Raw genomic sequence first — 22,021 nt, 5'->3', positions numbered from 1 at the left:
TTAGGAAAACTGGAAATATAACAAATTAATAAACATGGTGGGAACTGGAAAGATAGAAAGCAGAGAGGGAATGAGACTTCACATTATATACCTTTTATATTTATTTTTTAATTATATGAATATATTGCTTTTTAGATCTTAAGTAATAAAAATGACCTACATAAACAAGAAAAAAGGACTTTTGTTAAACAACTGAATATATTTTTAATTAACAAAAATGTTATGCATAGTGTAGATAAATATTTTTGTGGAGTGCAAAGAGAGCCTGAGCATTTTGCCTGGGCTTTTATAGCTTCTTGCCTATCAAGAGTCTTAAGTTGCCTAGAACTTTCATGATTGGTTTTAAACAGTTCTCTAAAATATTGATAGTAAGGTATGAAAGCAGCACAGGGTAAATTATGAATAGGGAAAAGGTTAGAGTGATCTTTTTATTATATATCCACAATATAATATGTAAATATTGTATAATTTAATTTGGGGACACTCTCGATGCTTGTCTCTTTGAAGGGGTGTCTTTCTCTTGATTTGGTACAGGACCCTTTCTTCACTCTTTTCTCCAACAACAATTCTCTCTCACTTGATCCAGAAAACTAAATGGTCCATAAATATATTGGTCCAGGAATTCTTAACTGTCTGAAAACAAGGGGCATCTGATTATGTTGTCAGATTAGCATTGTTTTATTTTATTTTTTTTTTATTTTTTTTTTTTTAAATATTAAATTTTATTTTTATATTTCCCCATACAATTGCAAACGCCCCATTCTGACCCCAATCCTTCCCCTCCCGCTCCCCACCCCCAAAAAGTGTCTCTGGTTCATAGTTTTTTGTTGATTTTTATTTTCACTTTCTTATATTCATTTTCCTGGTCCCTTATTTAAGTTTTCTAGATTCCTGCTATGAGTGAGACCATCCGGTATTTTTCTTTTTCTTTTTGGCTTATTTCGCTGAGCATGATCCCTTCCAGTGCCATCCATGTTGCTGCAAATTGCATGTGTTTATCTTTTTTGAATGCTGAGTAATATTCCATGGTATATATGTACCACATCTTCTTGATCCAGTCATCTATTTTTGGGCATTTGGGTTGTTTCCAAAGCTTAGCTATTGTAAACAGTGCTGCTATAAACATAGGAGTGCAGGTGCTCTTTGGAATTGATGTTTCTGTGTCCTTTGGGTAAATACCTAGGAGTGGAATTGCTGGATCATATGGAAGCTCTATGTTTAGTAGGTCCAGAAATCTCCACACAGCTCTCCATAGTGGTTGGACCAGTTTGCACTCCCACCAACAGTGCACAAGAGTTCCTTTTTCTCCACATCCTCGCCAACATTTGTTGTTGCTAGTTTTTTTAATATGTGCCATTCTCACTGGTGTGAGATGGTATCTCATGGTAGTTTTGATTTGCATTTCCCTGATTACAAGTGATGTTGAACATTTTTTCATATGTCTGTTGGCCATTTGCATTTCCTCTTCAGAGAAGTTTCTCTTTTAGCTCTTCTGCCCATTTTTTGACTGGATTATTTTCTTTGTTGTTGCTGAGTCTCATCAGCTCTTTGCAGATTTTTGTGATCAGTCCTTTATCATTAGTGTTGGGTGCAAAAATGTTCTCCCAGTTGGTGGGGTTTCTCTTTGTTTTTGTTATTGTCTCTTTTGCTGTGCAGAAGCTCTTTAATTTGATGTAGTCCCAGCTGTTTATCTTTCTCTTCACTATCACTGCTTTGGGTGATGTGTCTGTAAAGATGTCTTTGATGTGCAAATCACGTAGTGTTTCGCCTATATGTCCTTCTATGTATTTTATGGTTTCAGGTCTTATGTCTAGTTCTTTAATCCATTTTGAGTTGATTTTGTGTATGGTGTGAGGTAGTGGTCAAGCTTCATTCTTTTGCATGTAGCGACCCAGTTTTCCCAGCACCATTTATTGAACAAACTTTCTTTGCTCCAATGCATAGTCTTTGCTCCTTTGTCAAAGATTAGTTGACCATAAATCTGTGGGTTTATTTCTGGATTTTCTATTCGATTCCATTGGTCTGTATGTCTGTTCTTGTTCCAATACCATGCAGTTTTGATGATTATGGCTTTGTAGTATAGTTTGAAGTCTGGGAGTGTGATGCCTCCATTTCCTTCTTTTTTTTTCAGTAGAGCTTTGGCTATTCGGGGTTTTTGGTGATTCCATATGAATTTCATCAATAATTGTTCTATTTCTTTGAAGAATGACATTGAGATTTTGATTGGAATAGCATTGAATCTGTATATTGCTTTTGGTAGGATGGCCATTTTAATAATGTTTATTCTTCCAGTCCATGAGCAGGGGATGTCTTTCCATTTCTTTGTGTCTTCTTCTATTTCTTTTAACAGTGTTTTATAGTTTTCTTTGTATAGGTCCTTTACCTCTTTTGTTAGATTTATTCCCAAATATTTGATTTTTTTTGTTTCGATAATAAAAGGGGTGGTTTTTTTGATTTCTTCTTCTTCAGATTTATTGTTTGTGTATAGGAAGGCTACTGACTTTTGCGTGTTGATTTTGTATCCTGCCACTTTACTGAACTGATTGATGAGTTGAATTAGTTTTTCTGTGGAGTTTTTGGGGTTCTCTATGTATATTATCATATCATCTGCAAATAGTGATAGTTTGACTTCTTCTTTTCCTATTTGGATTCCTTGGATGTCTTTCTCTTGTCTTATTGCTCTGGCTAGGACTTCCAGTATTATATTGAAAAGCAGTGGTGAGAGTGGACATCCTTGTCTTGTTCCAGATCTTAATGGAATTGCTTTCAGCTTTTCACCATTGAGAATGATACTGGCTGTTGGCTTGTCATAGATGGCCTTTATGATGTTGAGGTATGTTCCTTGTATCCCAAGAATTTCAAGGGCTTTTATCATGAATGGGTGTTGCACTTTGTCGAAAGCTTTCTCAGCATCTATTGATATTATCATATGGTTTTTATATTTCTTTTTGTTGATGTGTTGGATAACGTTGATTGATTTTCGGATGTTAAACCATCCTTGTGCCCCTGGAATGAATCCAACTTGGTCATGGTGAATTATCTTATGGATACATTGTTGGATTCTGATAGCTAAAATTTTATTGAGGATTTTTGCATCAGTGTTCATTAGGGAGATTGGCCTATAGTTTTCCTTTTTTGTGTTGTCCTTATTCGGTTTTGGTATTAGTGTAATATTGGCTTCATAGAACGTGTTTGGTATTGTCCCTTCCTTCTCAATTTTTTGGAAGAGTTTGTGAAGGATAGGCATTAATTCGTCTCTGAATGTTTGGTAGAATTCATTTGTAAATCCATCAGGTCCTGGGCTTTTGTTTTTGGGGAGGTTTTTAATTACCATTTCAATTTCGCTGCTTGTAATTGGTCTGTTTAGGTGTTCTATTTCTTCTTTATCTAGCATTGGGTGATTGTAGAGTTGTAGGAATTTGTCCATCTCCTCTAGATTGTTGAACTTGTTTCCATATAACTGTTCATAGTAGTTACTGATTATTCTTTTGATTTCTGCTGTGTCCGTTGTGATTTCTCCTCTTTCATTTATGATTCTGTGTATTTGTGCTTTCTCCCTTTTTTCCTTTGTGAGCCTGGCTAGGGGTTTGTCTATTTTATTGATTTTTTCAAAGAACCAGCTCTTGGTTTCATTGATCTTTTGGATTGTTTTTTTAGTTTCAATTTCATTTATTTCTGCTTTGGTTTTTATTATTTCTTTTCTTCTACTGGTTCTGGGGTTTTTTTGTTGTTCTTTTTCTAGATCTTTGAGCTTCGAGATTAGGTTGTTTCTTTGAGTTCTTTCTTGTTTTTTGATGTGAGCTTCTATTGCTATATATTTTCCTCTTATTACTGCTTTTGCTGCATCCCATACATTTAGGATATTGGTGTCCTCCTTGTCATTCAATTCAAAGAATTTTTTAATTTCTTCTTTGATCTCCTCGTTAGTCCAGTGGTCTTCCAGTAGTGTGGCTTTTAATCTCCATGAGGTAGGATAGTTCCTTGCCTTCTTTTTATGATTTATTTCTAGTTTGATGCCTTCGTGGTCAGAAAAGATGGTTGGTATGATTTCAATCTTGGTGTATCTGTTGATGTTTGTCTTGTGCCCCAGTATGTGATCGATCCTGGAGAATGATCCGTGTGCGCTTGAGAAAAATGTGTACTCCGTTTTTTTTGGGTTTAGTGTTCTATAGATGTCTGTTAAGCCCAAATGCTCTAGGTCCTTATTTAGAGCTTTAGTTTCTTTACTTATTTTTTGTCTTGTTGATCTATCCATTGTTGATAGTGGTGTGTTGAAGTCTCCCACTACATATGTGTTTTCTCTGATGTCTGTTTTCAGAGAGGACAACAGTTGTCTGATATATTTTGGTGCTCTTTCGTTTGGTGAGTATATGTTAATGAGTGTTATTTCTTCTTGAAGTATTGTCCCCTTAATCATAATGTAGTGACCATTGGGGTCTCTTTTTATTTTCTTGAGTTTGAAGTCTGTTTTATCTGATATAAGTATAGCTGTTCCTGCTTTCTTTTTTGGCCCATTTGCTTGTAGGATTGTTTTCCATCCTTTGACTTTGAGCCTATTTTTATCTTTTGTAGCTAAATGTGTTTCCTGGAGACAGCAAAAGGTTGGGTTTTGTTTCTTAATCCAGGCTGCAACTCTGTGTCTTTTTATTGAAGAGTTTAGTCCATTTACATTTAGAGTTAATATTGATATGTTAGCATCTGTATTTGCCATTATGTTTGTCTTTCCTTTGATTTTATTTATTTATTCTTTTAATAACTTTTTTTTTTTTTTTTGGTCTTCTTTCGTTGTTATTCGTCCCTCTGAGGTTCTGGCTTTAGGATTCCTTGTAGTATTTTTTGGAGTGGGGGTTTAGTCGCAATGAAATTCCGGAGTTTCTCTTTGTCTGGGAAGGTCCATATTCTTTCTTCATGGAGGAAAGAGAGCTTTGCGGGATAGAGTATTCTTGGTTGGCATCTGTTTTCTTGGAGTCTGTTGACTATGTCCCTCCACTCTCTCCTTGCCCGTAGTGTTTCTTCGGAGAAGTCTGATGTCAGCCTGATTGGTTTTCCTTTGAATGTTATCTGTTTCTTCCCTCTTGTCAGCTTCATTATTTTTTCCTTGTCCTGGATTCTTGGGAGCTTTACTATTATGTGTCTTGCTGTGTTTTTCCTTTCGTCGTGGAAGTTTGGTGTTCTTCTTGCTTCTTGTATATCAATTTTCAGCTCCTTCTTCTCATTTGGGAAGTTCTCTTCAATTATATCCATGAATATTTTCTCTGTTCCTACATCTCTCTCCTCTCCTTCTGGAATTCCTATAACTCTTATATTTCCTTTCCTCATGGAGTCAGATAGTTCCCGAAGTCTTTCTTCATTCTTTTTCCTTCGTACTTCTCTTTCCTTTTCTGTTTTGGTTCTTTTTATTTCTGTGTCTTCAAGATTACTTATTCGTTCTTCCATTTCATCTATTCTGCTTTCATTGCTTTTCCCAGAGTTCTTTAGTTCCTCCATTAATTCTTTGATCTCCTGCATTTCTCTTACTTCCCTCTTTAGGGACTCAATTTCCTTCTTCTGATCTATCACTTTTTAATCATAGCAATTTTAAATTCTCTTTCTGGAAGGCTCAGAAGTTCTTCCAAGTTGCTGTCGTTGCAATCTGGGGAGTGGTTTTCTTTTTGTGGTGTGCTTCTTTCCTGAGGAGTTTTTAGGTTGCGTGTGGTTCTTCTACTCCCTACTGTCTGTTTTCTAATTTGTCGTATGCGTTGGGACACTGTGTTGCTCGGACTGACTGACATCTTGGGTGAACTTCTCCGCTCCCCTCTGGCTCTTCCAGGAGCCATCTCTGTCTTCTGGGGGAGCTTTCTGCTGGTTTTAGGCAGTTTTTACTGAAGAAATGTCCCTGTTCTCAAATGGCGAAGCTGGATGCAGTCCCTGCGCCTCCGGTTTCAGGCACACTCTTCTGCGCACCCGGTCTGCCCCGGACGTGGGTGCCTGCTCCCTCTGTGGGCTCAGACTGCTGGTCGGAAGGGGCCTGGCGTGGAATAACTTCCCGGCTGGCCACTGGGTCCTCCAGAAACCTTCTGCCCTTTTCAAGCAGTCTTAAGAAATGTCCTGTTTTATAGGGTGTTAGTGACTTTTTTTTTTCCTGGTCGCTAGGTGGCGCCAGAGATCTCTCCTATTGTCCTTGGGGGGCTGTTTTTCGCCTCCCCCCACCCCGTGGGACAGAGAACAGAGCGGGAATGGTAGGGTACACCTCAACAGCTTTGGGGTGCTGTGTCTGCCTTGTGCCCCACCGTCGTGGAGAACCCACGCCCCGAATTTTCGTGCCCCGGGTCTCAGTTCAAAGCCCTCAGTTCCAGGACGCGGGCTGTAGCCCAGTTCAGTGGCGCGGGAATGGCGCCTTTTGCACAGCTCCCGTGCCTGGGCGCCTGGTTCCTGCTCACTCAGGGAGGGACCTTCACCTCAGTGAGGACCTCCGCGCGTCTCCCCGCAAGCCTAGGTCGTCTCCCCGCAAGCCTAGGTCGCAGGCGCGGGTACCTGGGCAGCCGCGATTCCGGTCTGCACTTGCTTTTCAAGCGCGCCGCTTTTCCGCGCAAGCTTACCGGCAGCCCGGGCTGTGTGCGTGTCTCCCGGAGTCTTTGTTCTTCTCTAATGGCGCCCGGATCCGTTCCCTCACCGCCGCGGTGGATCCTGCAGGGTTCGCCTCAGCTCCCGTTCACGGGGTGTGGTGGCTGCAATAGTTCCTTTCCACGCACAGTCCAGCTTGCTGCGTCGTTTGTTCTTGTGGGCCGTTTTGGTTTGTTGTTTCCTCCTCTCTGCAGGTCGGAGAGTGCCGCCTCTGTGGGCGGGGGAGGGGAGCAGGGTTCTGCGCTTCCCTCCCTTCTAGTCCTCTTTTATGGCCACTTTCTTCTTCGGGCAGTTCGCTGGCGTCACCCGTTTATCTTCCGTGTCCCAGTTCTCACTGGGACCTGCCGCTTTTCCTCCCTATTAACTTTTTTTAATGGGAGATCTTACTCGCAGCGTCTCCTCGCCGCCATGTTGCCTAATTTTCTTCAGATTAGCATTGTTTTAAATCATTGTTTTGACATAGCCCACATATACCTAATCAGTAGCTAAGTTCTTAGAGCAGTGGTGCTCAGGAAGAGGAATGAGGAAACAACAGAGTACAAAGTTGTGGGGAATGTAGTCTATAGCTAGTTTGTCATATATGACAATATATATATATTTTTTTTTTTTTGAAAAATTTTCCAGCAGATTCTGTTCCTCTCACCTAAATGAGAATCACTACTTGTGGATATTCCTGGGCCAAAATTAGAGATTCTCATTGCTCCAGTAATTGGGAATTTTACAGCTATATAGAGAAAAATGTTTGGCAGGTGACTGGTGCTTGGAAATACTTTGTTTTGTTATGAGAGTAAATGAGGGAGCAATATGTAGCGTGTAGCAAGAGGATCTACATGAAAGGAGCTGCTTTCTGAAGATGTTGGTTCCCTAAAGGATAAAATGGAAGATAGATCTGAAAAAAGGAGAAAATGAAATACCAGAATGCAGAGGGGCGTTGTGATAAACTTTAAGCAGGGTAAGATTAGCAGTGCAAGCTAAATTTATTTTAACAAGAATAGGCTTTGTAGTCTGAATTAACCTGAAAGAAAATATATAAAAAATTGGTGACTTAAGGTTTTGCACTTTTAATTTTTTTGCACTTTTAATTAGAGTCTCTTTTAGCATTGTCCACATCTTATACAAGATAAAAGGCCCTCTTTATTCTCACTAAAGCCATTGAGTTTTAAGTTATACTCTTAGTCTTCTCTTTGGTTGATCATTATATTTCATGTTAGGAATAACCACCAATCTCTTTTTAGGTGATCTGCTATGTAGATGTGAGTACAAATTCTAGGACATAGTGCTTAAACCTTGATCTGTTTTTAAGTTACCTGAAGTGGAATTATTCATACCCTGGTAGTGATAGAGGAGACAGGCAGTACCCAGCTTAAGTGACCTCAACATTTTTCTCATGTGTGATTTAAATGTAGAGGATCTACTTGAGAATCATATTCTTAGATATAGCTGGAAATATGTAGTATATTTCCTTAGTGTGAACAGCATACTGAAATTAACCTTAAAGTTTGCTTTTTTTAAAAAAATGTATTTATTTGTGCATACAAGAACTGGCATACAGGCCAGAGGTGTGGAAGGTGAGAAGATTCACCAGAGACAGAGTGGGGAACAGAACAGGCAGATCGACCAAAGTACACTGCTGAGGGGAGCAGCGGGCAAGTCAGGAGAGGTCTGCTGTGCTATGTGGGTATCTCCCTGGCTGGGGATCAAACTCGTGCTGCAGTGGCTGCAAATGTCTTCATAGGTTGTGTCTTAACCCCTTACGCCACCAGGGAGGCCCCTTAAAGTTTGCTTTTTTGAGGCCATGAATTCTAAATACTTTTTGAGTGCTAAAAATGATAGCCACATTTCTCTTCTAGTATGTAACTTGGTGACTGAGGCATATTTAAATTTGAGAACCCACATACATCAACATTCCTATCTGTTGTGAATGTTGTTTGAGGATTCAATATAAGCCTGTTTCTTTCAGATCAATAATTGCCTCTTAGGGTGATAACAAGGGATTTATAAAATATATAGCACTGCAGTTTGTCTTTGGTACCTAAGTTCAAACTGGATAGATTTAGGGTGAGTAGAATTTTTCTTAAGTTGATAAATTTGATTTGGTGTGTTCACAGTAATGTGTAAATTAGATTATTTTCACCCATTTCTTAACTTTGTTCTGAGTTTCAAGATGTTAATAAGTTTATTGTGAATTGGCACCTCATGAACGCTTAAGCTTTTATCACATTGGGTTTATATTGGTTGTGTTCCTTTAATGATTCACCCTGAAACAATGATATTAATTAGGTTGATGCCAACCTAGAAGTAATTTCCATGCGCTGCCTTAGAAAAAAATCGAGTGTTCTGATATAGCAGTAGAAATGCTGGCCCGTTAGGATACCTGGGGGTTATCGCCCACTAACTAATTTTGTGACATTGGGTAGGTTACTTTAACCTCGTGGATCTCATTTTTGTATTCTGCAAGGTGGAAATTTTAGACTTCATAGATTCAAGGACCACTCAGTACTAACATACTAAAACTGATTCTAAAATTGTTTGTAATGGCTAGTACAAAGCAGAAGTAATCAACTTGCTTTTATTCCTTAAGTACTTTATTTCCCATAGATTATTAATACAGTTTAAAGAAATTGCACATATTAAAACTATTTTTAAGTGGCATAACTGAACTAAAATGTGGTGCGTGTTTTCTTTCAAAAGAAATGACTGTTTTCCTGATTCTGTGCATTGCTAAAGAATTAGGGAAAAAGGGCCTCCCCTGGTGGCCCAGCGGTTGAGCACTGGTCTGCAAAGCTGCCCACAGCCTCTGCGGCACCAGTTCGATCCCTGGCCGCTGGCGAGGGTCCCACATGGTGCGACAGACCTCTCCTGTCATGCCCACTGCTCCCCTCAGCAGTGTATTTCGTCAGTCTACCTGTTCTGTTCCCCACTCTGGCTCTTGTGAGTTCTCTCACCCTCCGGCGCTTCTGACTGTACCCAGTGCTTGTATAAATAAATAAATAAATCTTTAAAAAAAACAAAAAAGAATTAGGGGAAAAAAGCATGAAGAAAAAAAAATCACCCTCAGATTTCCTATGTATTTTATATGTATATAAAATACATAATACACTTACATAACATATTTATGTATATAGTAATGTGTGTATATGCATGTATGTGTTATATCCATTATATAATTTTGCCCCCTTTTTTCACTTAAGATTAAAAAAGGGAATATTTCCCAAAATTATTTTTTTAAGATTTATTTATTTATGCATACAAGAACTGGGGTATAAGCCAGAGATGTAGGGGGTGAGAGGATTCACCAGAGACAGAGTAGGGAACAGAACAGGCAGACTGAATGAAATACACTGCTGAGGGGAGCTTGGGCGAGACAGAAGAGGTCTGCTGCGCCATGTGGGTTGCTCCTTGGCTGGCCTGGGGATCAAAGTTGTGCCGCAGTGGCTGCAGACAGCTTCATAGGTTGCGTCTTAACACCTTGCGCCATCAGGGAGGCCTATTTCCCAAAATTATTACAAGTATTTTAACAGTATCATATAAATATATTGTGTGGCCATTATATGAAGCTTCTGCTTACCTCTTCATATTCACCTTTAAAAAAAAGTTCTTCCCCTTGGTTAGTTTTCAAAGCAACATATTGGTACCCTAGCATCCTCCAAAAGTGAATGTGGCATTTAAAAAGTTTTTAACTCCTTACTGCTGTACCATCTTTCTCTGCCCCACCTTCCTCTAGCCTCTGGCTATCCCCTCACCTACATTGCACCTGCTGCTTCGTAGGCACTTTTCTCTCAGCCATAAGCATGTTGTAGCCTACCATTCTTTAAAAAAACAAAACTGAAAAAAAACCCTCGATTTATGTTTCCTTCTAATGTTTTTAAAGCAATTACTACCTTTGTTGTCCTGCTCCTTTATCTCTAGTTGTTTACTGTGATCTCTCTTCTGCTCTGATAATTCTTTCAAACACCAACCATTATGCTAACCAGTAGTCTTCTGATTGCCAAATATTGCACCTACTCTTGAGGCCTCTTCTTATGTGCCCATTCTGCCTCATCTCATGTTCAGTTTTTAAAAAAAAATATCGATAACTCATTGCTTAACTTCAAAAATAATGTTTTAGAAAATCTACAAGCAAATAAAATCACTATTAATGATTTGATGTGAAACATTATTCTTGAAATTCTCTTATCCCTTCATTTCCATTATTCTTGAAATTCTCTCATCCCAACAATTTTCTCCTGTTGTATGTGGGTTTTTTTTTTTTCTATCTTTCTTTTCCTCAATTTACTTAGTAAACTTTTTTCCTCTATCTGCCTTTTAAATAGTGGCATTCTCCAGTGTTTTGTCCTTGGCTTTGTTTTCTTCTAACTACATCTTCTCCTTAGGTATTTTCATAGTGGGTGTTTTTTAAAAAGTTAATAACATCTGCATACATGTATACACATAAAAATGTGCTCATGGTAAATTTCAAAGCCTACAATTTCAAGCCTATAATTTTCACAATAAGTAATTCTCTTCCATTTCTTCTGCCAGAGTCAATCACTGATCTTTCTAGAGAGATTATATGTATATGCTAATACATTATTTATATACTTAAATAATTATTCTTTTAAAGTATTTAAATGCAGTATAATCTTAATTCTGATTTGCATCTTTTCCCATTTTCACATATGTGGAAAATAATTTCATATCATTATACAGAGATTTTTTTTACATCCATTTTTAGAGACTTCATAGCATTTTTTCCACTTTCATTCTTCCCCTCCCAACACAGCATTTTATTTTGAAAGAATTCAAACTCACAAGAAAGTATAAAATATAATAAAATTAGCATTCACCTATGTATCTACCTAATTTTCTTCCTTTCTATTTTTTGCTGAATCATTTGAAGGTAAAATTATAGATACCATGACAGTTTATTTCAGAATGATGTGTGTCTTAAGAACTAGGATATCTTTCTTAAACAATTGCAATACCTTTTATTATACCAAAGAGAGTAAGATCAACACAGTATCATCTAATATAAGCCATATATTCAAATTTCCACAGTTGAGAAGCAAGCACAGCTTCTTCTTTACATGTCTCTCTGCTCCACATTCCTTCTCCAGGTCTTCTTTCAAGTCCTTTTTAGCTTTCCCTTGCACTTAGCTACACCCTTCCTCAGGTGGGAGAGGGACCCAGGAACCTTCCCTTTCTATCAGGATTACACTGTTACAGTAGGACAAAAATTGTGGTGTAGTCCCTCAACAAAAGATTATATAATCAAGAAACTGTGTAGTTGAGGAATATATAGTATCTTAAGGAAGTATTTATGATACAATGTGAAGTACTTAAAAGTAGTATATAAAAGAATGATTTAATTTTTTTAAATGTACATATGTATTTGTACAGAAAAGACTGGAAAAAAAGTATGAACTAGCAGTAATTCTGCCAGAGTGATGATATTATGGACTATGTGAATTTCTTCTTTGTAACAATCTTTTCCAAATTCTCTACTATGAAAATGAGCTTTTATAACCAGAAAAAAAAATCAGAAAGTAAGGACTAAGAAAAAAAATTAAGCAGAACTAATTTAAAGTCTTAGATGGAGATGGAACTTGTATAATCAGAAAAAAAGATCAACTTAAAAAGAGGGAAAAAATAAAGGCTAACGAAAAAATAACCAAAGAGATTTTATTTAAAGTCTTAGAATTATTAAAGTATAAAGGTTCCATATTGACTTTCCCTGCCTCTGGGGTAGAACTGGCCTAAGCATCCCAGACAGATTAATGGTTCCTATTTTAAGATCATCTTGCTAAGATAAGTCACTCTCCCTCTGCCTTACAGTCATTTCTCTTGTCCAATAACAAGTAGAAAAAGATTTTTGTCTTTATATTATTTCATGAAAACATGTCATGAGAGACACTCCCATGTCTTGTGGAAAATTTCATTTTATAAATATATTTTTTTCTAAAATGAGAGCCAAATTTAATGCTCCTGCCTAGAAGATTTATATTCTACTTCATAAAAAACATTGAAAGAAGTGATTAGATATTTAAGAACATCCAAAAAAGAATAGAAAACATGGGTTGTTACATGTGTCCATTATTAGTTTCCTTTTAAAAGAAATAGTCTATGAAGATCTGTCTCTGTTTTTCCTCTGGTTGATTGTTTTCCTAGCAGTTCGTTTGGCTAACTTTTCTCATTGGGATTTAGCACACCCTAGTGGATAATAGCTTTTCAGGTTTTGTGTTTTTTTAAATGTCAAATAACTGTATTAAGCAAATCAGTAATGTGCTTACTAGATAGTAGAGTTTGTCAGTATTTATTTGAGTCTAATAGTTGCCTTAGCGCTCAGGGGTGTTGTGCATTTGTATGTGGTACTTCAGTGGAAAAGAGGCTTGCTGCATCACGTGGAAACCTTTCCCTTTGACTTTCATCTTCTCTGGGATAAAATGAGTTGATGGGAAGATCAAGGCACAGAAGAATACTGGTAGTCTTCCTCTACCTCACACTTCATGATTCTAATGATGTATTTTATATTTCCATTTTGAGAATTTTTATATCACTTTATGAAAAAAACTGATCATTTGCGCATAAACATCATACTCTGTTCCACTGCATTGTTTTTGGAAATAAGCTTCCACTAGAAACAAAATTTATTTTTCATTTTGTTTTCACAGAGCGATGGTGAGGATTTTAATTACATCATTGCATTTTTCCTTGGCACAGCAGCCTGCCTTTACCAGGTAGGTTTTCTCCCATTTTGGGACACATTTTATTTGTCTCAGTATCAATTTTAATAATTGCTTATGCACTTTAAACAAATGAAAATGACATCTGGTATCTTTGTCTCTCTAGTTTTTTTCTTTGCCTCTCATTTTGCTCCTCTGTTAGCTTGAGATTGGTATCTCCATTTCTAGTGGACTTAATATTAACCTTCTCCTGTGCCAGCCTTCAACAGTAATGTCATCTGCCTGTAGCAGTAAAGGCTACTTCTAATTTTCTGGTGACTGTTTTTTCAGCTCCCAGGCTTTGCTAATGTTTCATGCTGAGGATTTTGTGCTTTGGGGAAAGTCTTTGAATAGTGAACTACAAAAGCAAAGTCATAGGATATTTAATTTATCAGCAATGAATAGGATGGATAGTCAGAGTGGAGACCACAAAGAAATTATTTGGAAAGTTATTCTGTTACTTCAGGCAGAAAGTTACAGAACCTGATAATGGTAATGGTGATGGGGGGAAAAGGAATGTTGACAAATAAGAGTAGGACTTGAAGGCAGAACACATATGAAATTTAAGGAGGGCAGCAGTCCTTCTGCCCTCCTGTGCCTACGTAGGTGCTTCTTTTTTTTTTTTTTTTTTTGTTGTGGGACCCTCTCCAGGGGCTGGGGAACGAACCGGCACTGCAGAGGCTGCGGGCAGCCTTGCAGCCCAGCACTGAACCGCTGCGCCACCAGGGGAAGCCCCTGTAGGTGCTTCTTTTTACCAAACTTTTCCTCTTGTAGAGCAGGAGCAGCAGCCTCTGCCCACCTGTGACAATGCTGGTGCCTTTCTTCACTGACCTTTTCCCTTTGCAAAGCAGCAGAGGTAGCTCTCCTACCAAGGCTGCCCTCCTGCATTATATATCCTCTCTTTAGCAGTCTGTCCTTTCAGGGCAGATCTTTCTGTCCGTTTGTGCCTGTGCAAGTATTCTTTTCCCTTCCTTCCCTTTTATAATAAACTTGCCCTTTCGTTTTTTTGGGTTTGTTTTTTTTTTTTTTTAAGATTTATTTATTTATTTATACAAGCACTGAGTACAGTCAGAAGTGCGGGAGGGTGAGAGAATTCACCAGAGCCAGAGGAGAGAGCAGAACAGGCAGACTGACCAAGTGCACTGCTGAGGGGAGCAGCAGGGCGGCAGGAGAGGTCTGCGCGCCATGTGGGACCCTCGCCCTGTGGCCTGGAATCAAACCAATGCTGCAGAGGCTGTGGGCAGCTTCGCAACCCAGTGCTCAACATCTGCACCACCGGGGCGGCCCCAATCTGCCCTTTTGGATATTAAAAAAAAAGAATGAAAGAAATTTGAGAGGGAGAAGGCTTTGCATCTGAGTAAGTTGGACATAGGCACTTGAATGTCTAAGAAGAGAAGAAATCTGTAGGGAATAAAGGGTGACTGTGCCATTTACTAAAACTCAAAATGTCTTTGCTACAATGTTAAAGTGAGCAAGACCTTTTGTTCAAACTTTTATAAGTGACACTTTCTCTGACTTGCATAAAATAACTGTTAAACTTAGGACTGCAAATTAAACCCACCTATAACTTAGTAAAAATCTTTAGGGAAATATTTAAGATACATATATTTGACTTTTATGTTAAGATAAAATAGAAAATTAGTTTATAACTACTTTTTTTAAATCTAATTTTTCTTAATCATATTATTTTAGAATTTCTCTTGTCAAATTTGACAGATTTAATTATAATGAATGACATTTCATGTGGGAGCTGTGGAAATTTATATTTGTTATAAGTGCTTAAATTTTATGAAGTATTTGTATATTGTCAACTTTATAATTCTGTCACATGGGATATTACCTCTTTTATTTTTTATGTATTTTTAACTGGGGTAATATAGGGTAATACTTCCATCAGGTATTACCACCAATGTGCACCCAACACCAAGTTACCCATATTCCACCACCATTGACCATTATGCTGCCTTCTCTCTTTGTTTTTCCCCTCCCCTGCACCTGCTGTCCTCTTGGTGTTTCAGTTCTATAGTAAGCTCTCAAGGGTTAGTTTTTCAGCTTATCTTTATCTATTAATTTAGTTACTTTATATTCCATATATTAGTGACACCATCTGGTATTTATCTTTCTCCTTCTGAGTTATTTCACTTAGCATTATCCTTTGTTGCTCTATCCATGTTACTGCAAATGGCATGCGTTTATCTTTTTTTGATTGCTGAGTAGTATCTCATTTTTAAAAAAGAGAAATCTAAGGTAGTTCCAGTACTATCCTGAGATTATAGCCAGTAAGTCATAGAGTCAAGACTTAATTCTGAATCTTAATAATTTTAAATATCATGTTCTTTTCACTATAGCATGATGTCTTAAGGAAAATTCTGTATTTCTATAATTTTAATAATGCTGTAAAGTTATACTTTTATAACTATCATATGCATTATCTTGTGATTCTGAAAGAATGTGAGGTGTTAACTTTAAATTTATTTCATTAGTAATTATTCTTGTAAAATATACATAGGGCTTTTTTGCTTTGATGAAATAATTTTAAATATTAATAATAGCAAAATGTGTTGACCTTTTACATTGTGTTATATTCCTGGTGCCATTAAATTCCTTACAGCAAGTCCCACACTAATTCCATTATCACTCCTTCATACTCTCTCTCTCTTTCTCTTTCTTTTTTTTTTTTTTTTTGTAGAGGCCTGGGCAGTTCTTGTAGCCAGTCAGTGATTTAAAACCAGGTCTGTGTTCCTGGCTGTAGATAGGCACACCTCTGTTATATTTCCCAGAACACCTCACTGTAGTTCTAGGAGTTGCCTCCTGGTGGAGCAGTATCACTGAAGTATTCTTTTATTAAGATAAGTAAACAAATTCATGCTTTAAAAAAGAAAAGCAAGGCATGAAACTGCATACTTTCCAGACACAGTGAGTAGAGTGATAATGTTGCCTTTTTTACAGTAAAACATAAGTGATTACGTTTTACCATATAATAATCTCTGTTTCCAGTTGTCAGGATTTTTTTTTTTCTTTCCAAATTAGTTTATTGAGTGTCAGGATGTTTTTTAATCCCCTTTAGATCAGAGCTTTACATGGTTTGTTGCCTTTTTTTTTTTTTTTTTTTTTCAGATTGTGTATTTATGAACACATAGAGCTCAGCCAGATAGGAGTAATGTTGATATGAAACATTTCAAATAGTCAAAGGATTGCTGAAGAAACTAGAAGCTATTTCTTTTCTGTAGAAAATTTGGTCAGTTGAACTTCATAAGAATTCAATACTTTTGCACTGGGGAAAAAAACTTGTTGAGGATGAGAGACAAACCAAGACTGGAAAAGATATTTGCAGACTACAGTCATGCATCACATAATGAGATTTTGGTCAACAATGGATTGCATGTATGACACTGTTCCCCATAGGTGTACAGTATACTATCCCATCTAGATTTGTGAAAGTACGCTCTATGACATTCACACAATGAAAAAATTACCCAAGGATACATTTCGCAGGACACACTGTTAGGAGACACAAGAATGCAACATGAAGAACCCTCAAAACTTTACAATATAAGACAAATAACCCTTTAGAAAATAGGCAAAAGACATAAACAGACATTTCATACAAGCATATTTATAGATGATAAATTAGCACATGAAATGATATTCAATATTAGCCACAAGGGAAATGCAAACTAAAATGACAGTGAGGGAATCACTACACACAATGGCTAACATAAAAAAATAGCGACAATGCCATATGCTGTGAAGGATGCAGAGAAACTGGTTCACTGACACTACTGGAAGTAAAAAATAGTACACTCGTCTGGAAAATAGTTTGTCTCTTAATAAGATTGCAACTACAGTATGACCTAGCAATTGGACTTCTGGACATTTATCTCAGAGAAATGAAGAAACTTGTAATGACACAAAAACCTATACATGAATGTTTATAGCAGTTGTATAATAGTTAAAAACCTGGAAACTCAGATGTTCTTCTACTAGGTAAATGATTAATAAACTGTGGTATATCCATACCATAGAATATTATTCAGTAACAAATAAGACATTGTTACATGCAACAACTTGGATAATCTCCAGAGAATTATGCTGAGTAAAAAAATGATAATCACAAGAGGTTGTATATTACTATATGCTTCCATTAATATAATGTACTCAAAATAAGAAAATTTTATTAATGAAGAACATAATTTGTGGTTGCCAAAGATTAAAGAAGGGTTGGGACAGGAGGAAAATGGGTAAATGGGCAGCATGAAGGGTGTCTTTGTGATGACAGGTGTCTTTTTTATGACAGTGTTATAAATTTCTTTCTTAGCAATTTATTAGCTTAATTCCATAAATTTTGATATGTCATCTTTTCTTTTTCATTTAATTCAGTATTTTTCCCCCCTCTGGCTCCCTCTTTGACTTTGGGTTATTTCAAATTGTGTTTTTTAATTTCCAGGTATTTAGAGATTTTTTGCTTTTCATTATTGATTTCTAGTTTGATTCCATTTTGGTTAGAGAACATATTTTGTACGGCTTCAGTTCCTTCATATTTGTTGATATTTGTTCTGTGATCCTAAATATTGTGTGTCTGGTATATGTTACTTGGCATTTGAACAGAATGTGTATTTGCAATAAACATAGCAGTGCAGTCCTTTCAAATTAGTATTTTTGTGTCCTTTGGATAGATTGCTAGGAGTGGAATAACTGGGTCATACAAAAGATCCATTTTTAGTGTTTTGAGGAACCTCCACACTGCTTTCCATAGTGATTAGACCAGTTTTCATTCCCACCAGCAGTCTTACAGAGTGACTTACACAAAGATGTTTCTTTCAGCCTTTTTTTTTTGCACAGTACAAATCCCTCAGATTAAATAAATGCTTCCACCTTATTTTGCTTGATAGCAGTCTTTTCAAGTAAGTGCAGTCCTAATTTGTATAAGAACTAAAGAGATTTAATTCAACATTTCCACATTACTTCTGTATTATTGTAAACACCCTAATGTCTTTCCTGTTTTGAAGTCTGGATACAATTTCACATTGAGACCTGTGCTTTTTTTAAGACTTTGTGATTAAATGTGAATTTTAGACTTAACAGATTGTAAATTTTAGATATCATCTAGATAATAGTTCATTTATTTAAAATTTTTTTATTGAGCTTTTACTATTCTGGGCACTGAGGGTTAATAAGTTAACAATGAAAAATCTTTCCCCTCCTGAAGCTTACATTGTTTTGGAAGAATATAGATGACAAACAAAATAAGCATATTTTTAAAGTACATTTAAAATATGTTATGGCAGGGCCTCCCCGGTGGCGCAGCGGTTGAGCGCTGGGTTGTGAAGCTGCCCGCGGCCTCTGCGGCGCCTGTTCGATCCCGGGCTGCTCCCTGGCCACTGGAGGAGGGTCCCACATGGCGCGCAGACCTCTCCTGCAGCCCGCTGCACCCCTCAGCAGTGTACTTCCGTTCTTCTGCCTGCTCTGCTCCCTGCTCTGGCTCTGGTGAATTCTCTCACCCTCCCGTGTTCTGACTGTACCCAGTGCATGTATAAACAAAAAACAAACAAACAAATAAATAAATAAAACAAAAACATGCGTCTATAAAAAAAAATAAAATAAAATATGTTATGGCAGAATTAAAGCAGGAAAGGGTTAGTGCCAGCATTTGGGGGTAGGGAAGTATTTTCCTCACTCGCTTATAAAATAGCACTCTGTCCATTTTTCCTGTTTCATCTTTTTAAAGTCATAACTGCTTGATATTATTTATAAAGTGTTTATCATCTTTTTCTCTGCACTAGAATATAAATGAACAAGTACTTTATTTTTATTTTATTTTTTTAATAGAATTTTTCTTTTTTTTTTTTTTTAAAGATTTATTTATTTATTTATACAAGCACTGGGTATAGTCAGAAGTGCAGGAGGGTGAGAGAATTCCCCAGAGTCATAGGGGAGAGCAGAGCAGGCAGACTGACGAAGTACTCTGCTGAGGCGAGCAGTGGGTGGCAGAAAGGTCTGCGCGCCATGTGGGACCCTCACCTGGTGGCCAGGGATTGAACTGGCGCTGCAGAGGCTGCAGGCAGCTTTGCAACCCAGCGTTCAACCGCTGCGCCACCAGGGGAGGCCCAAGTACTTTATTTTAAGCTAAAGAACAGTACCTGTGTTGTGGCAGGCCCTCAATAAATGCTTATTAAATGAATTCTCCCTCAAATGTTGACTCACATCTAGCACTCAATGTGGGATGACTAGATATTGTTGATATCATTAATATCCATATCAGGTTATATAAGTCCATCTTGCTAAGTAGCTTGTGTGAGCTTTTTTTTTACTTTTCTGGGCTGAGAATAAGAGATGGAACTCCAAAATACCCTGAGAATGGTTCTTGGTTGCCTGTCACCTTGAGGAATTTGTCCAGCATGTTTGTATCACTTGTACCTCCATTTTAAATACAATACAAAATGCTTTTCCTTCTGAAAAATGAAAAACATGAAAAGGAAAAATCTATTTCCCTTTCAGGCTGTGGAAATTTCATAGTTGAGTTTCTTTATCTTATCTGTAGATGAAAAATCCCCTTATTCCACACTCATGTTTTACTCTGTGTCCTATTACAGTTTTATAGTAGAAGCATCTGTTTTTTTCCTATAACCCTAATCATTTTTCCTTTTTATATTTTGAACAGTGTTATTTACTTGTCTACTACACCAACTGGCGGAATGTCAAATCTTTTTTGACTCTTGGTTTAATCTGTCTGTGCAACATGTATCTCTATGAACTACGCAACCTCTGGCAGCTTTTCTTTCACGTGACTGTGGCAGCATTTGTCACACTACAGATCTGGCTAAGGCAAGCCCAGGGCAAGGCTCCTGATTATGATGTCTGACACCATTCTTCAGATATAATGTCTTGGCTTCAGGGGGTAAAGGAGAGAGCATATCTTAACTGCCACTGTGATGAAGAAACTCACCACAACTGAGAAGCTCTGCTTTCTTTCTCTCCACTCTCCTTTTTGTTTTAAGTCATCAGCATGGCATGCCTGTGAGCATGCAATATCTGCTAGGCAAACTCCTCTCAGAAGAATATTGGCCGTGGGATTATTATTCAAAGGAGGAAGAGAAGACTTTTCTCTACAGGGCCATAACAGTGGAAGAAGTCAGACACCTTTGGAAGACTTATCAGCAGTTCTGAATCCTTGCTGAAGAGTTCTATCAAAATATACATGGAAAAACTTACTCTAAGGACCAAGCAGGAGCTCTACAACCTGGGATTGTCTTTGTGAGGCATTAGAATAGACCAAATAAAAAGATGTGACAGTAAATTGCATAGTTTATATTTAAAACAGATCACTTGCCAAATATTGGGTTATTTGCACCTGGTTCTGTGAATTTATAAAGTCCAGGATAGTGTAGAATTGCTTCTTTTTTCCCCTTAATATTTTTGCGTGAATCTTAACTCTGGAAATCACCTGATAATAGAAGTCTGTAGACTTCTATTCACCTCTGAAATACCGCAAGTATTAAAAAGACAGTGACATTTCTAGACCCCATTAGTCATTGTTTTGAAACCACATCTTAAAAATATGATTCGTTAGACTGTACCCCTTGTTTCCCAAACTTCAATCACTTGAATACTATATATACTACTATTTATATAACATTTATCCTTTAAAATTTAAAATATTTTTAAAAGAAACTAGTCTCTATTCCAAGTGGAAAACCAGTATCAGTGTACTGTAAATAAAAGGTAACTACAAAATAAATAAAATTAAAACTAGTATTATTATTACATATCATTAACAGCAAGATACTATGCCTGCCAAGAATCCAGGACTTCTGCTCACTCTTTGTGTATTGAGAGAGATGTTGCCCATCACCAAAAGGGGGCGCTCTCTGTGGAATTAACAGAAAATTGTAAGGAAATGACATTCACACTGTGATTCAGCATTATTTAATTTTGTGTTGTGTGTCACCTAAAGTCATCTTATGTGCCATCACTGGTTCAGGCTCTGAAGGTGACTTCTAGCAATTCATTATTTAATGACTTTGAGGAGTTAAGCACCTAGTATCCTAGAGAAGTTCTTGCTGATTGATAGCATTATAAAGATTGTTAAGCAGATATGAATTTTAATAATATAGGAAGCACAGTTTAATTCCAATAGCAAACTCTAGAATGCTCCTGGTTTTGGAAGTTATCTTCATGAGTGGTTTTATTTTGTTTTTTTTTTTTTAAAGAAAATATTCCAAATAAGGAATTCATAAGCTATTGAAATTTGAAATCCAGGAAAACAGTGGACCCATTACATATAATTCATGTTAGTGGACATATTTATTAAGTAGAAGAAATAGAGGAGTAAAGTCATTGAACTACTTTGTTTACCTGAATCAATATGTCTGTATGTCTACAACTATAAAATCTTACTTAACTAGAACCTTTTTGCTGTGCGCGCCTCTTAAAAGAACGAAGCAAAAGGAAAACACAATAAGTTTATGACATCAGGGATTTATTTAAAATAAGAAACTTAAATCACTCCAATTTTTTATCTATAATAAAACTGTGCAGAAATTGTGTATATTCTGGTTTCACATGCTCCTAAGTCATCAAACTAAAATTTTTATGTTTGACATTTTGTACTTACTGAGCAAGACAGTAAAGTAGTTCAATTTAGAACAGTTTTTCAAAACTAATGGTTAAAAGTAAAAGAATTTTCTTGTAAGTAGTTAACCAGGTAGTTGGAGCAT

The 22,021-nt window shown here is 37.0% G+C and overlaps 1 protein-coding gene across 1 annotated transcript in view; it reads left to right on the top strand.

The window, feature by feature from the left end:
• SEC22A (SEC22 homolog A, vesicle trafficking protein) overlaps positions 1–20,641 on the top strand; it is a 57,069-nt gene extending 36,428 nt beyond the window's left edge. Inside the window, exons 6-7 of the mRNA XM_037525433.2 lie at positions 13,254–13,319; positions 19,966–20,641. Coding sequence (XP_037381330.1) covers positions 13,254–13,319; positions 19,966–20,166 — 267 coding nt within the window. The 3' untranslated portion in view covers positions 20,167–20,641. The remainder of the gene's footprint in view (positions 1–13,253; positions 13,320–19,965) is intronic.
• The last annotated feature ends 1,380 nt before the right edge of the window (positions 20,642–22,021 follow it).

The sequence above is a fragment of the Talpa occidentalis genome, unplaced genomic scaffold (assembly GCF_014898055.3).
Source record: "Talpa occidentalis isolate TD23 unplaced genomic scaffold, MPIMG_talOcc4v2.1 talOcc4.4, whole genome shotgun sequence".
Classification (NCBI taxonomy): Eukaryota; Metazoa; Chordata; class Mammalia; order Eulipotyphla; family Talpidae; genus Talpa; species Talpa occidentalis.
Note: the sequence above shows the minus strand (reverse complement) of the source record. Positions and strands in the feature narration are given on the sequence as shown.